Source organism: Procambarus clarkii, chromosome 19 (genome assembly GCF_040958095.1).
Source record: "Procambarus clarkii isolate CNS0578487 chromosome 19, FALCON_Pclarkii_2.0, whole genome shotgun sequence".
Lineage (NCBI taxonomy): Eukaryota > Metazoa > Arthropoda > Malacostraca > Decapoda > Cambaridae > Procambarus > Procambarus clarkii.
Genome location: NC_091168.1, coordinates 25617318 through 25628953, shown reverse-complemented (window position 1 = coordinate 25628953; position 11636 = coordinate 25617318). Strand labels below are relative to the sequence as shown.

At 45.1% G+C, this 11636-nt stretch overlaps 1 protein-coding gene across 2 annotated transcripts; it reads right to left on the bottom strand.

Annotated features, from left to right (window-relative positions):
* Positions 1-789: 789 nt before the first annotated feature.
* Positions 790-8660, bottom strand: LOC123757727 (uncharacterized). 2 transcript variants are annotated; one of them, XM_069327171.1, is made up of 6 exons: positions 8574-8660; positions 6619-6845; positions 6284-6352; positions 4037-4173; positions 2961-3201; positions 790-2047 (listed from the first exon to the last, which is right to left on the bottom strand). In XM_069327171.1, exons 1-6 carry the CDS (start codon positions 8599-8601, stop codon positions 1274-1276), a joined length of 1476 nt encoding a protein of 491 aa, XP_069183272.1. In that variant the 5' UTR covers positions 8602-8660; the 3' UTR covers positions 790-1273. The 2 variants fall into 2 exon arrangements, with proteins under 2 accessions (XP_069183272.1, XP_045597529.2); XM_045741573.2 differs by lacking the exon at positions 8574-8660 and having other exon boundaries at positions 6619-7538.
* Between the last annotated feature and the right edge of the window lie 2976 nt (positions 8661-11636).

Sequence of the window (11636 nt, the reverse complement as noted above, 5' to 3'; positions counted from 1 at the left end):
CTTGATTCTTTTCATGATTTTAGCTTTGTCAGCAAACATTGAGAGGAGTGAGTCTGTACCCTCTGGAAGATGATTTACGTATATCAGAAACAGGATAGGTCCAAGTATAGAATCCTCTGGGACTGTACTGATAACATCTCGATATTCTGAGGCCTCTTTCCAAACAGCAAAACTCTGCTTCCTGTTGCTAAGGTACTTCCTTATCCACTGGCAGGTAAGAGGTAAAGTACTTACCTGTTACTCCAGCCTGTTTCTCCAACTTATGCACCAGCCTCTTATGGGGTACTGTGTCAAATGCTTTCAGACAATCGGAGAAAAGGCAGTCTGCCCACTATTCTTTTTCATGCTTAATTTTTGCCACCTGGTTATAGAATGCTTCTAAAGCTGTGAGACAAGATTTAGCCTCCCTGAACCCATGTTGGTGGTGGTGTTACAAAAGTCTCTTCTCGCCAGAGGTGTTACTAGGTTTTTCTCTCAATCATCTCCATCACCTTCCATGGTAACTTAGAGACACTAGCCTGTAGCTGAGATGAAAGACCCATACAGTCGTCTCTGCCCTTAATATATTTTCTGAGAGAAAGTGAGATAGGGGAAGTGGAGAGGAGGGGAGAAATGGGAGACAAAGAGGAAGGTGGGTCAAGGGGGAGATGGGAGAAGAGGGGTGGGAGGAAAGACAGACTATCCTTGGCCCATCTGGGTATCCTTTCCCCTTCCCCCTAGTAACATACGTAAGACAGTAAAGATACATGCAGTTATCTCAGGCTGATTATATCATACAAAGTCATGTAATAACAATAACTTTTATGGAATTAAGTTTACAGTTTTAAAAACCTATGTTTTCTGAGGAAAACTCAACTCAAATTTCAAACTACATACTTTATCCATTTTGTTTTCTTATTGACGCGTGCAACCAGTTTTCTATTTCCGCGCCGACCCTCCCACTCTCTCAACACGTGGAGAAGCAAAATTCAGAACATTGACTCGTCTAGCAGAAGTATATACTTAACACGAGCAAACATAGTGCCACCTCTTAAAGGCTGAAGGATCAGTACTCATTATTTAAGGGATCCTAAGCGTTTGATATTCGTGACGTACCCAATATCAGGGAACACACACAAAGACATTGATATCATTATGTGATGATTCAAGAGTGAAACGGAGTCGTTATCATTATCACCATCGTTTTCATAACCGTTATCATTATCATCATCAAGGACTGACTACAGGCAAAGAAAACTGGATTCCTATTGCTGTGTTCCTGCTGGCATACCTGTTATGGTCTGCTGTTAAAGTCGATGGAGGGGTAAGAATAAGGGTTATTTATGGAGTAAGAGGAGGTGTATAAGTAATTGGGCTTGTTGGTGTAGGAGACGTTGGAGTAGGTGGAAGGATGGGAGGACTTCGGGAGAATGTTGGAGTGAAAGAGGAATCCGGAGTCCCAGGAATTGCTTGGAAAAGAGTTCAAGTTGGAGGAACCCGAGATGTTGTACATGTGTTGATCTTTGGCGCGATCCTGGTTCAAAAAGTAACCGCGAAGTGGGAAGTAACTCGCAGGGTTGGCAAGCGCCTGGCGCAGGTCAGTGGAGCTGGGAGGGAAAACGCTGCCCCTGGGAGAGAGGCGAGATGGGGATACTGTCACAGTATTAATGTAGTTCATACTACTGGAAGAGTCAGGAAGGTTGGAGGTGCCGCTGAATTTGTTGATGACACTGCCAAAATGGTGCCAAGAGTCGGCAGGAAGTAAATAATCATGGCTGCTGTAAGAGTTTGACCCGTCGTGAGGACCTGCAGCATTAAAGAGACCAGGGCTGCTGTTAGAGGAGCCGTTGAGATTGTTGGGAGATGACAAAGCGTTAGACAATTCCTGAACGTTATAGTCCAGTAAACTGAAGGCTTGAGAATCACTGGAGTAGGTGCGAGGTTGGTATTCACGGAGTGGGAGCATGGACACTGCAGAAGGTCGACGGTGAAGCGAGTCCAGAGGAACTCCTTGGCGAGGATAGGGAGGACCCCTCCTCTGGGAAAACCTCTTCTGTTGCGTGGACACCTGTGGAGAAAGCAATCCTCTTTCATTATTAATTCAGGGAGAGAAGACACTTGTAACATCCATAATTATATGCGAAACGTTCTCAGGCCAGCGAGGAAGCGATGCTGATGCGCAAAACGACTTAAGTTGTTCTGAATTTTCAGAGCTTATTTTAGATCTGGAAATTATAATACGTTTCTCTAAAGTAATTTTAAGTATATTTTGGCTCTAGTTTCACCAATGTCTTCACATTAGTAAATCGAGTCCCACTACACACAGCCGCTAGTCTGTTGCTTCCTCGTGGCCGGCTTTGTGAAGATTTCTTACTTGTCTAAATTTAAATCAGAACAAAAAGTTGATTGGTTAGAATAATGGATCCCCAACCACACTACACTATACCACACATTTACACCACAATTTTTCTCAAAAAATGTTAAGATATTTTCCAATAAAATAAAAAACATTGAACTATCTTCAGATTTACTGAAATTAAGAAGTTATACAGTACTGTGTGTGTTCCTTGACAGGACCTTCAACATTTTAACGGGCAGTGTTTTACATTTCCAGTTAAGGTGCCAGCCACTCTAACACCAGGGGTGCCACCCACTCTAACACCAGGGGTGCCACCCACTCTAACACCAGGGCTGCCTGCCACATAACACCAGGGCTGCCTGCCACATAACACCAGGGCTGCCACCTACATAACACCAGGGCTGCCGCCCACACTATCACCAGGGCTGCCACCTACATAACACCAGGGCTGCCACCCACACTATCACCAGGGCTGCCACCCACACTAACACCAGGGGTGCCACCCACACTTACACCAGGGCTGCCTGCCACATAACACCAGGGCTGCCACCCACCCTAACACCAGGGCTGCCACCCACAATAACACCAGGGCTGTCACCCACATAACACCAGGTCTACCAACCACACTGTTATTGGCGGGAGAGTGGTTGTGGCGGCCGTGTTGAAGTAGTACCCTCCGCAGCATGGAGAGTGCGCGCCGCATGCGGGATGCCAAGATACACGTCCAGAGGCTGCGGCCCCCGCAGGAGGCCTCGTGCTGCAGCCGCAGACTCGTCACCTCCCTCACAGCTGGGGCCAGCTGGCTCTCACTCTGCACCAGCACCGTCAAGCGGCACATGATGTTCTCCAGCATCCCACTCAGCCTGTTGGGGCACCAGGGAGGTTGTTAGGGCACCAGGGAGGTTGTTGGGGCACCAGGGAGGTTGTTAGGGCACCAGGGAGGTTGTTGGGGCACCAGGGAGGTTGTTGGTTCACCAGGGAGGTTGTTGGGGCACCAGGGAGGTTGTTGGGGCACCAGGGAGGTTGTTAGGGCACCAGGGAGGTTGTTGGGGCACCAGGGAGGTTGTTGGTTCACCAGGGAGGTTGTTGGGGCACCAGGGAGGTTGATGGTTCACCAGGGAGACTGTTAGAGCACCAGGGAGGTTCTTAGGGGCACCAGAGGGACTGATCATCAAAGCGCTAATAACTCGTAGCATGTTTTTTTTACCCCAGTACACATCCCCCCATTGTTACCACTTGTGTGTCATAGCAAGAACCCCCCCCCCTCCCCCCTTTCGCTACATATTAAGTACACATGTATTTTAGTCCTTGTTCCCCTAGTACGTGTCGCCCTAGTTTGTGTGCGCGTGTGCCCTGAGCACACTTTCCATCAGTACTTTCCCCTACTAGTTCCTAAGTCCACTACGGGCTCACCATAGCCCTTGCTACTTGGACATTTTGTTCTGAGTAGCTGAATCTAAAACAACAACTACATACTAATTCCTTTATTTTTGTGTTCATAGTTCCCTCCTGCCCCCCGTAGCTCCTGCCCCCGTAGCTCCTGCCCCCCGTAGCTCCTGCCCCCCGTAGCTCCTGCCCCCCGTAGCTCCTGCCCCCCGTAGCTCCTGCCCCCCGTAGCTCCTGCCCCCCGTAGCTCCTGCCCCCCGTAGCTCCTGCCCCTGTAGCTCCTGCCCCCGGAGCAGGTGTGGTAGGACTCACCCCCGGAGCTCGTCGGAGAAGAGGCGCGTCTCGTGGGTGCAGGTGGTGGTGGCGGGGTCCGTGTTGTTGATGGCGAAGTACAGGTGGGCCAACAGGAAGATGAACTCCCGGTGCATCACCCGAAAGGCGTCTTGTTGCTGAACAGACACACAGATGGTTCATGAAGATGGTTATACACTTGGTGGTGAACATTGGGGGGGGGTCAATATTTGGTAGATGGTCGAATTTAGATGGTGGGTAAGGTACGGACACTCACTCACAGGGAGCCCCTCCACAGCTTCTGTGGGATGGGGGGGGGGGGGCTCCTAAGGCTGAGCCGTAGTCCTAAGTTCTAAGTGCACGGGTTCGATTCCAGGCCGAGGCGGAAACAAATGGGAAGAGTTTCGTTCCCTTCTGATGCTCCTGTTAACCTAGTAGTAAATAGGTACCTGGGAGTTAGAAGAAGTTTGCAAAGAGAATCGTCCTAGAGCTGCGAGGGATGAGGTACGAAGACAGACTGAAGGAACTAAACCTGACCTGTTAGAAAGGTGGAGGGAGAGGGACATGATACAGACGTATAAAATACTTAAAGGGATTGACGAGGGGAAAGAGAGGAAATGTTTGCAATGAGTTACAATAGAACTAGGGGACACAGACGGAAGCTTGAGACTCAGATGTGTCATAGAGAAGTTAGGAAGTTTTGCTTTAGCGTGAGGGTAGTTCAGAACTACCATTCAGATTTTTAAAAGCAGCTATGATAGAGAAATGGACCGAGAGTCATTGCATTAGATAACCAATGGCAGGAAAAGCAAGTCCAAGAGCTAGAGCTCGATCCTGCTGGCACAAATGAGTACAAATAGGTGAGTATACACACACAGGATATGGGAGACGCTGGAAGAGTACAGGTGTCATACAGGTGACTGTAAGGTGGTACACACACAAACACGTGTCATACAGGTGACTGTAAGGCGGTACACACACACACAGGTGTCATACAGGTGACTGTAAGGTGGTACACAAACAGGTGTTGACGGACAGTACGGACACAGTTGACAGGTTGCAATCCGGTGTTGCATTACATATGCATCATTACAAAAATAAAGAGGATAGAACAATTGAAGAGCAAACTATTTAAATAGTAATATGAAATGTTTTCTGGCAGATGTAAATGCCACCATGTGAGTGTTTAATAATAATATTTCGTTATGTCAGGGACAGGAAGCCTGTGTACTTATGTATACTTTAGGCTTATATCGAGGTCCCCTCCCCCAAAGTCGAACTACTGACTTTCCCAAGGATGCAACCCCCACAACAGTTGGCTAACTCCCGGATACTTATTGACTACAACATCAATAGAGGTATTAGGTAAAAGGAATCATGCCCAACCATTTCTATTCGGTACCAGAATTAAACCCGGGACCCCCTACCCCATTGCGAGTTCATTAAAAGGTAACTATACTACGAGACCCTATAGCTCAGTCTGTATAAGAAGACTTCAAATAGAACCAGGCTACATAACCCTGTAATTGTACACACACACAAGTTGCCCCACACATTGGTTAATGGCTCATATATTACTCGTATAGATACCTTTGCTAGCTTGCTTCGGGGAAAAATGAGTGCCAAGCCAACTGGCTTCACGGGAGGGAGAGCTGATCACTGGTGTCCCTCCCAATTGGCTAAAGAAAACAATGCTATTATCTCGCTGACCGTCCCTACTAGCTGGTTATCCAGAAAGATGACACAGAACCAGGATTGATAAAAGAAAGGCCTTAATATTTTGTGCTAAAATGGGTTCCTGTTAGGTATTAAAAGATGGTCTCAGACATAAATAGGTCGTTTCAAACAAATGACTCGTTTGCCAAACGTTTTACCCATAACATAATTTTCTAATAGACAGACTTTTTGACAGATTTTCTCCAGTGGATGAAGCAAAGGGTTACCCCGACTAATTTTCCAACAGATTGTTTCAACAGTTAATGTCAAATTCCATAAAAAAGACGGCATTCACTGACGGCCCATTATAAATGGCGTGAACAGACAGTCTCGACCAACCTTCCCGCCAGACAGACCCAACAGAAATGGAAGAGAATAACCACAGAAGCTGACCCTAGCACACAGCCGTGAGAATTCCCTTTAGGGTAACTCGGTCAAAGCAATAGGCTTTTAAATAACCCCATATTATTAATACCAAGTAAATTCCCCCAGCAGATGGAAGCAGCAAGTATACAAACCTACTTACAAACTCTTGAAAGACATCAGACTCACCTGTAAGTTGTAGAGAGAGGGCACTGGAGGCAGTGTGTTGAGAGAGAAGGGAATGTTGCAGTCGCTATTCTGTGGGTAGAAAAAGAGAGAGGATGAACGAGGCTTCAAATGTTTCGTGTGAAGAGTATTAACAAAAATTGTTAAAGGTATACTGAAGGTATAAGCCTATATTCAGTATACAAGGGATACTGAATAAAGCTCTCGAGAAACTAACGGATTGGAGGCATTCACTGAAGTAACGGAGACTTTCATAAAAAAAAAAGATATTGAATAATTACAAAAAAATATCGCAAGGAAATTGTGTAAATTAAGATGGGTGGGGGACAAAAACTGACCAGAATGTTTTGGATGGCGTGAAGGGTGACGTTAGCGAAGATGATATTGGTAAGAGCCACCTGTCGCAGCTGGTTGAAGGTCACCCGCGAGTCAACTTGGTGATTTTCTTGCTGCGCCAGCAGATGACAGGGGTTGGCGAGGTAACCACTCACGCCAGGGATGGACACGACAGCCACAGTGCCCTCCTGACCCGCCACAGTCGCCACCGCCACCGCCAGGAGCGCTCCTGCAGGAGTAAGAGTGAACAGTGCGCAGGTCATAAAATAATTATCAGAGAGCACTAAGCCAGCGTGACTAGGGATATGAGGTCAAACTATGGGCTGGGATATGGTAACGGAGTGAAGGTAGGGTATCCAATCACTTAGACCATCGGGGTTAACAAAAAACGAGCATGCAAAAGGGAAGACCGTTGCTCTTCCGACCCGTTCAAGTGGACGGGCAGACAGCTAGCAATTGTTTCACGTTTCCGTTGATTGGCACACCTGGGCAACGGGGGATCTCGGCAGCTTCCCGGAGGACCTGTCCCTAGCTTCCCGGAGGACCTGTCCCTAGCTTCCCCATGAGCAGGTGGAATAAGAATGTAGAGCTCAACTGACAGACCCCTGGAACCATCTGTTTCACACTCTGCCAGCTTCTCGTCTTAATTTTTAACTCTTCGGTCGGGGTAAAGGAGCTCACGCCCAGTGTACATCGTATACTTCACTTAACTAACTCTTGTCGCACCTCGCGCATCACACAAAAATAATATGGAGGCTCGGATACCCTTTACTACTCGTATTCTGATTCTGGCACCTCGGCCATAACTGTGCCACTGCAGGGCCTCTCAAACGTTCTGGATCCCTGGTCTGATGTCCGGTATTGACACACAATCCCAGAATGTCATCATTTGTCTCTCAGTACCTGCAAAATGTGCTCAAGCCAGCTGGTATCCGTAATGTTCATCGTCTACATAAACAATCTATAAGAAGGAATTCAGAATAATATGAACATGTTTGCGGATGATGCTAAGATACTGGGGAAGATAGGAGACGCAGGTGATTGTAATGCTCTTCAAATCGATCTAGATAAAATAAGTGCTTAGAGCACCATGGGGCAAATGGAATTCATTGTGAATAAATGCTATGTTAGGGAATGTGGAATCGCAGAAAATAGACCACACACAACATACAAATTATTTGGAAAGGGATTACAGAACTCTTAATAAAGAACGAGACCTAAGGGTGGTTTTGAATAGTAAGCTGTCGCCAGAGGAACACATAAAGAACATTGAGAGGAGTGTATACGTCTCTTTCCAACTTCAGACTTGCTTTTAATTATATGGATGGTGAAATATTAAAGAAACTGTTCACGACTTTTGTGAGACCGAAATTGGAATATGCAGGAGTTGTATGGTGCCCATATCTCAAGAAGCACATAAATAAACTGGAAAAGGTGCAATGGTATGCTACAAAATGGCTTCCGGAACTGAAAAACAAGAGATACGAGGAGACACTTGAGGCGCTAAACATGCCAAAACTAGAAGATAGAAGAAAAAGAGGTGATATGATCACCACTTACAAAATATTAACAGGAATCGACCAAATTGACGAAGATGAATTCCAGAAACCAGCAACTTCACGAACAAGAGGCCACAGATTCACGTTAAGGAAATAAAGGTGCCGAAAAAAATATTAGAAAATTTCCATTTGTAAACAGTGGTAGATGGTTGAAACAAGCTAAGTATGAGGGTGGTGGAGGCCAAAACAGTAGTTTCAAAGCGTTATACGACAAAGAGAACTGGGAAGACGGGACACCACGAGCGTAGCTCTCATCCTGTAACTACACTTAGGTAATTACAGGATGAGACACACACAGCCAAGATCAAAAGAGAAAAGGCATATTTAGACTGGATACTGCACTTAGGAAATAAAACAATAACGTTATTAGGAATAAAATCAAGCCAGAGATCTCTTACCTGTAAGCACAAGGTGATTAGCCTCCATCACCTGATCAATTCCCGTTCAGGTCAACTGCCGGGAAGTGTTGCTAACCTCCTGGATCTGTTTGGAAGAATCACACTTTACAACACATATTAATTAAAGTTACATTAGCGGTGAGTTGACTAGTTTAGAAAGTTGCAGCTCTTGAGATAATATATAAAGTATTATGAGTTCGAAATTTTGGGTTTGCGAAGTGCTGGTCAATAACTGCCAAGGGACATGCATACATGCACCCCAGTGATGTATCCTGCTTCTCTCTGTATATAGAGAGTTTACTTTAGTCCAGGACTAAAGTAAACTGTGTATGTACACCGAAAAGCGGGGTACACCTCTGTGTATATATATATCCCCGTGGAGCGTCGTCTGTTCATACCTTCGGGACAAGCTGGAGTCAGGTCCAACAGAAGCGATGCTCAGCTTATATGTCTGCAAGAGAGCGCAACGCATGCGCAGACTGCGAATATATCATAAGTCTTTAGCAAAGTGCTTCACTGACACAGTTCTAGAAACTGCTGATCCCGCTCTCCGGTTAAATGTGGATTTATTTAAGCTGCAAGTAATCCACTTTTTGGATGGTAACTCAATAAGGCTAATGGGTTGTAAAAATATTTATATTGTAAGGTTTAAGCTTCTGTTTCTCTCTACTTGTTTGACAGATGTTTAGAAATACGTTCGGAGCTTTTGAGGACTAATCTCACTCAGTCACAAAGCTGACGGGGTAAAGTAGATATGTCTTCAACCTGTCCTCTTAAAAATAACGTCGCTTTTGGCCGTTTGCCCGTATGGCCGAAAGTGGACGTAATTTGAAAATGAAAAAGTGAGATAAATTTGGGATTTTTTTTTCTTGACAACAGTAAGTTAAGGGTCCTCTGGTAGGTTAGGTGGGCAGGAAATTCTCATAAAGTTTCAAAACGTTATGAAAACCGTAAATTGAAAGTTTCCTCTTCTAACCATACCGAGTAGGCCGGACGACTCAAACAGAAAATGGGACAGTACGTCACTTTTGTGAGTCGATTTCATTTCAAATTACGTCCAAATTTGGCCGTAGTACGCATACGAGCCAAAAGTGACGTTATTTTTAAGAGGATGGATTGATGTGAGTGCACAAATGCACACATTTATATACTTGGTTTTAATGATAGAGCCACAGAGATTCTACAAGAGAAATGGTGATTGGGTTGACTGTGTATATCTGGACCTAAAAATGGTTTCAGTCCCACTCAAGAGGCTGTTTAGGAATGTGAAACGTGCTGGAGGGGTGACAGGAAGACTACTGACATGGATGGAAATGGTTCTGATAGAAAGATGAGGGTAGTAATCAGATACAATGTATCTGACTGGGGGAGTGTTGCCAGCAGAGTACCACAGGGTTCAGATCTTGCACCAGTAATGTTCATCGTCTACATAAACGATCTACCAGAAGGAATACAGAATTATATGAACATGTTTGCTGATGATGCTAAGATATTGGGGAAAACCTAGGAAACCTAGACAATTGTTATGTCCTTCAAATTTACATAGATAAAATAAATGCTTGGAGCACCATGGGGCAAATGAAATTCAATGTGAATAAATGCAGTGTTATGGAATGTGTAATAGGAAAAATAGACCACAGAACTTACAAATTATTTGGAAAGGACTTAACGAACTCTAACAAAGACATCTAAGAGTGGTTCTGGATAGTAGAAATGTCTCCTGAGGAACCCATAAAGAACATTGTGAGAGGAGCGTATGCGCCGCTTTCCAACTTCGGAATCATTTAATTACGTCGATGGTGAAATACTAAAAAAACTTCATGAATTTTGTGAGATCAAAACTGGAATATGCAGCAGCTGTATGGTGCTCATATCTCAAGAAGCACATCAATAAACTGGGAAAGGTGCAAAGGCATGCTACAAAATGACTTCCGGGACTGAAAAACAAGAGTTACGAGAGACCCAGAGGCGTTAAACATGTCAAAACTAGAAGATAGAAGAAAAAGAGGTGATATGATCCCCCCCTTTCAAATAACAACGAGAATTGCACAAATTGACAAAGAGGAATTCCTGAAACCGGTAGCTTCAAGAACAAGTGGTCATAGATTAGAGCTAAGGAAACAAAGGTGCCGAAATAATATTAGAGTTTTCTTTTGCAGAGTGGTAGACGGTTGGAACAATTTAAGTGAGAAAGTAGTGGAGGTCAAAATCCTCAGAAGTTTCAAAGCGTGATTTGACAGAGGGTTTGGGAAGACGGGATACCACGAACGTAACTCTCATCCTGTAACACACACACACACACACACACACACACACACACACACACACACACACACACACACACACACACACACACACACACACCATATTCCATCATAATTTCCTGTAGTGATGCCCACATTGGTAAGAGTTACCACAAGTGGTGGGTGTTAGCGGGGAAGTAATAGTCGTGATGGCGTCCCAGACCTGTGGCTCCAGCACGGTGTCTTCCGGCCGGCCGGACACTCGCCGCACTGCGCCCCTTTTTATATATATATATATATATATACATATATATATATATATACATATATATATATGTATATATATATATATATATATATATATATATATATATATATATATATATATATATATATATATATATATATATATATAATATATACACACACACACTGCTCTTTCTGTCTCAATCTCTTTCTCTGTGTCCATCACCGCCCTTCTCCCAGTCCACCAGCATCTTCCCCTTCTCTCTCCACCAGCACCGTCCCTTTCTGTGTCCACCAGCACCGTCCTTTTCTGTGTCCACCAGCACCGTCCCTTTGTGACACCAGCACCGTCCCTTTCTGTGTCACCAGCACCGTCCCTTTCTGTGTCACCAGCACTGTCCCTTTCTGTGTCACCAGCACCGTCCTTTTCTGTGTCCACCAGCACCGTCCTTTTCTGTGTCCACCAGCACCGTCCCTTTGTGTCACCAGCACCGTCTCTTTCTGTGTCACCAGCATCATCCCTTTCTGTGTCTACCATCACCGTCCCTTTCTGTGTCTACCATCACCGTCCCTT

What these genes read in the sequence shown, in the direction of transcription:
- LOC123757727 (XM_045741573.2), bottom strand. Translation starts at nt 6,879, where the DNA reads ATGACCTGCGCACTGTTCACTCTTACTCCTGCAGGAGCGCTCCTGGCG. An exon ending in ACGCCATCCAAAACATTCTG is followed by an intron (nt 6,353 to 6,618) that starts GTCAGTTTTTGT and finishes TTCTACCCACAG; the next exon opens with AATAGCGACTGCAACATTCC. An exon ending in CCTCTCTCTACAACTTACAG is followed by an intron (nt 4,174 to 6,283) that starts GTGAGTCTGATG and finishes GTGTCTGTTCAG; the next exon opens with CAACAAGACGCCTTTCGGGT.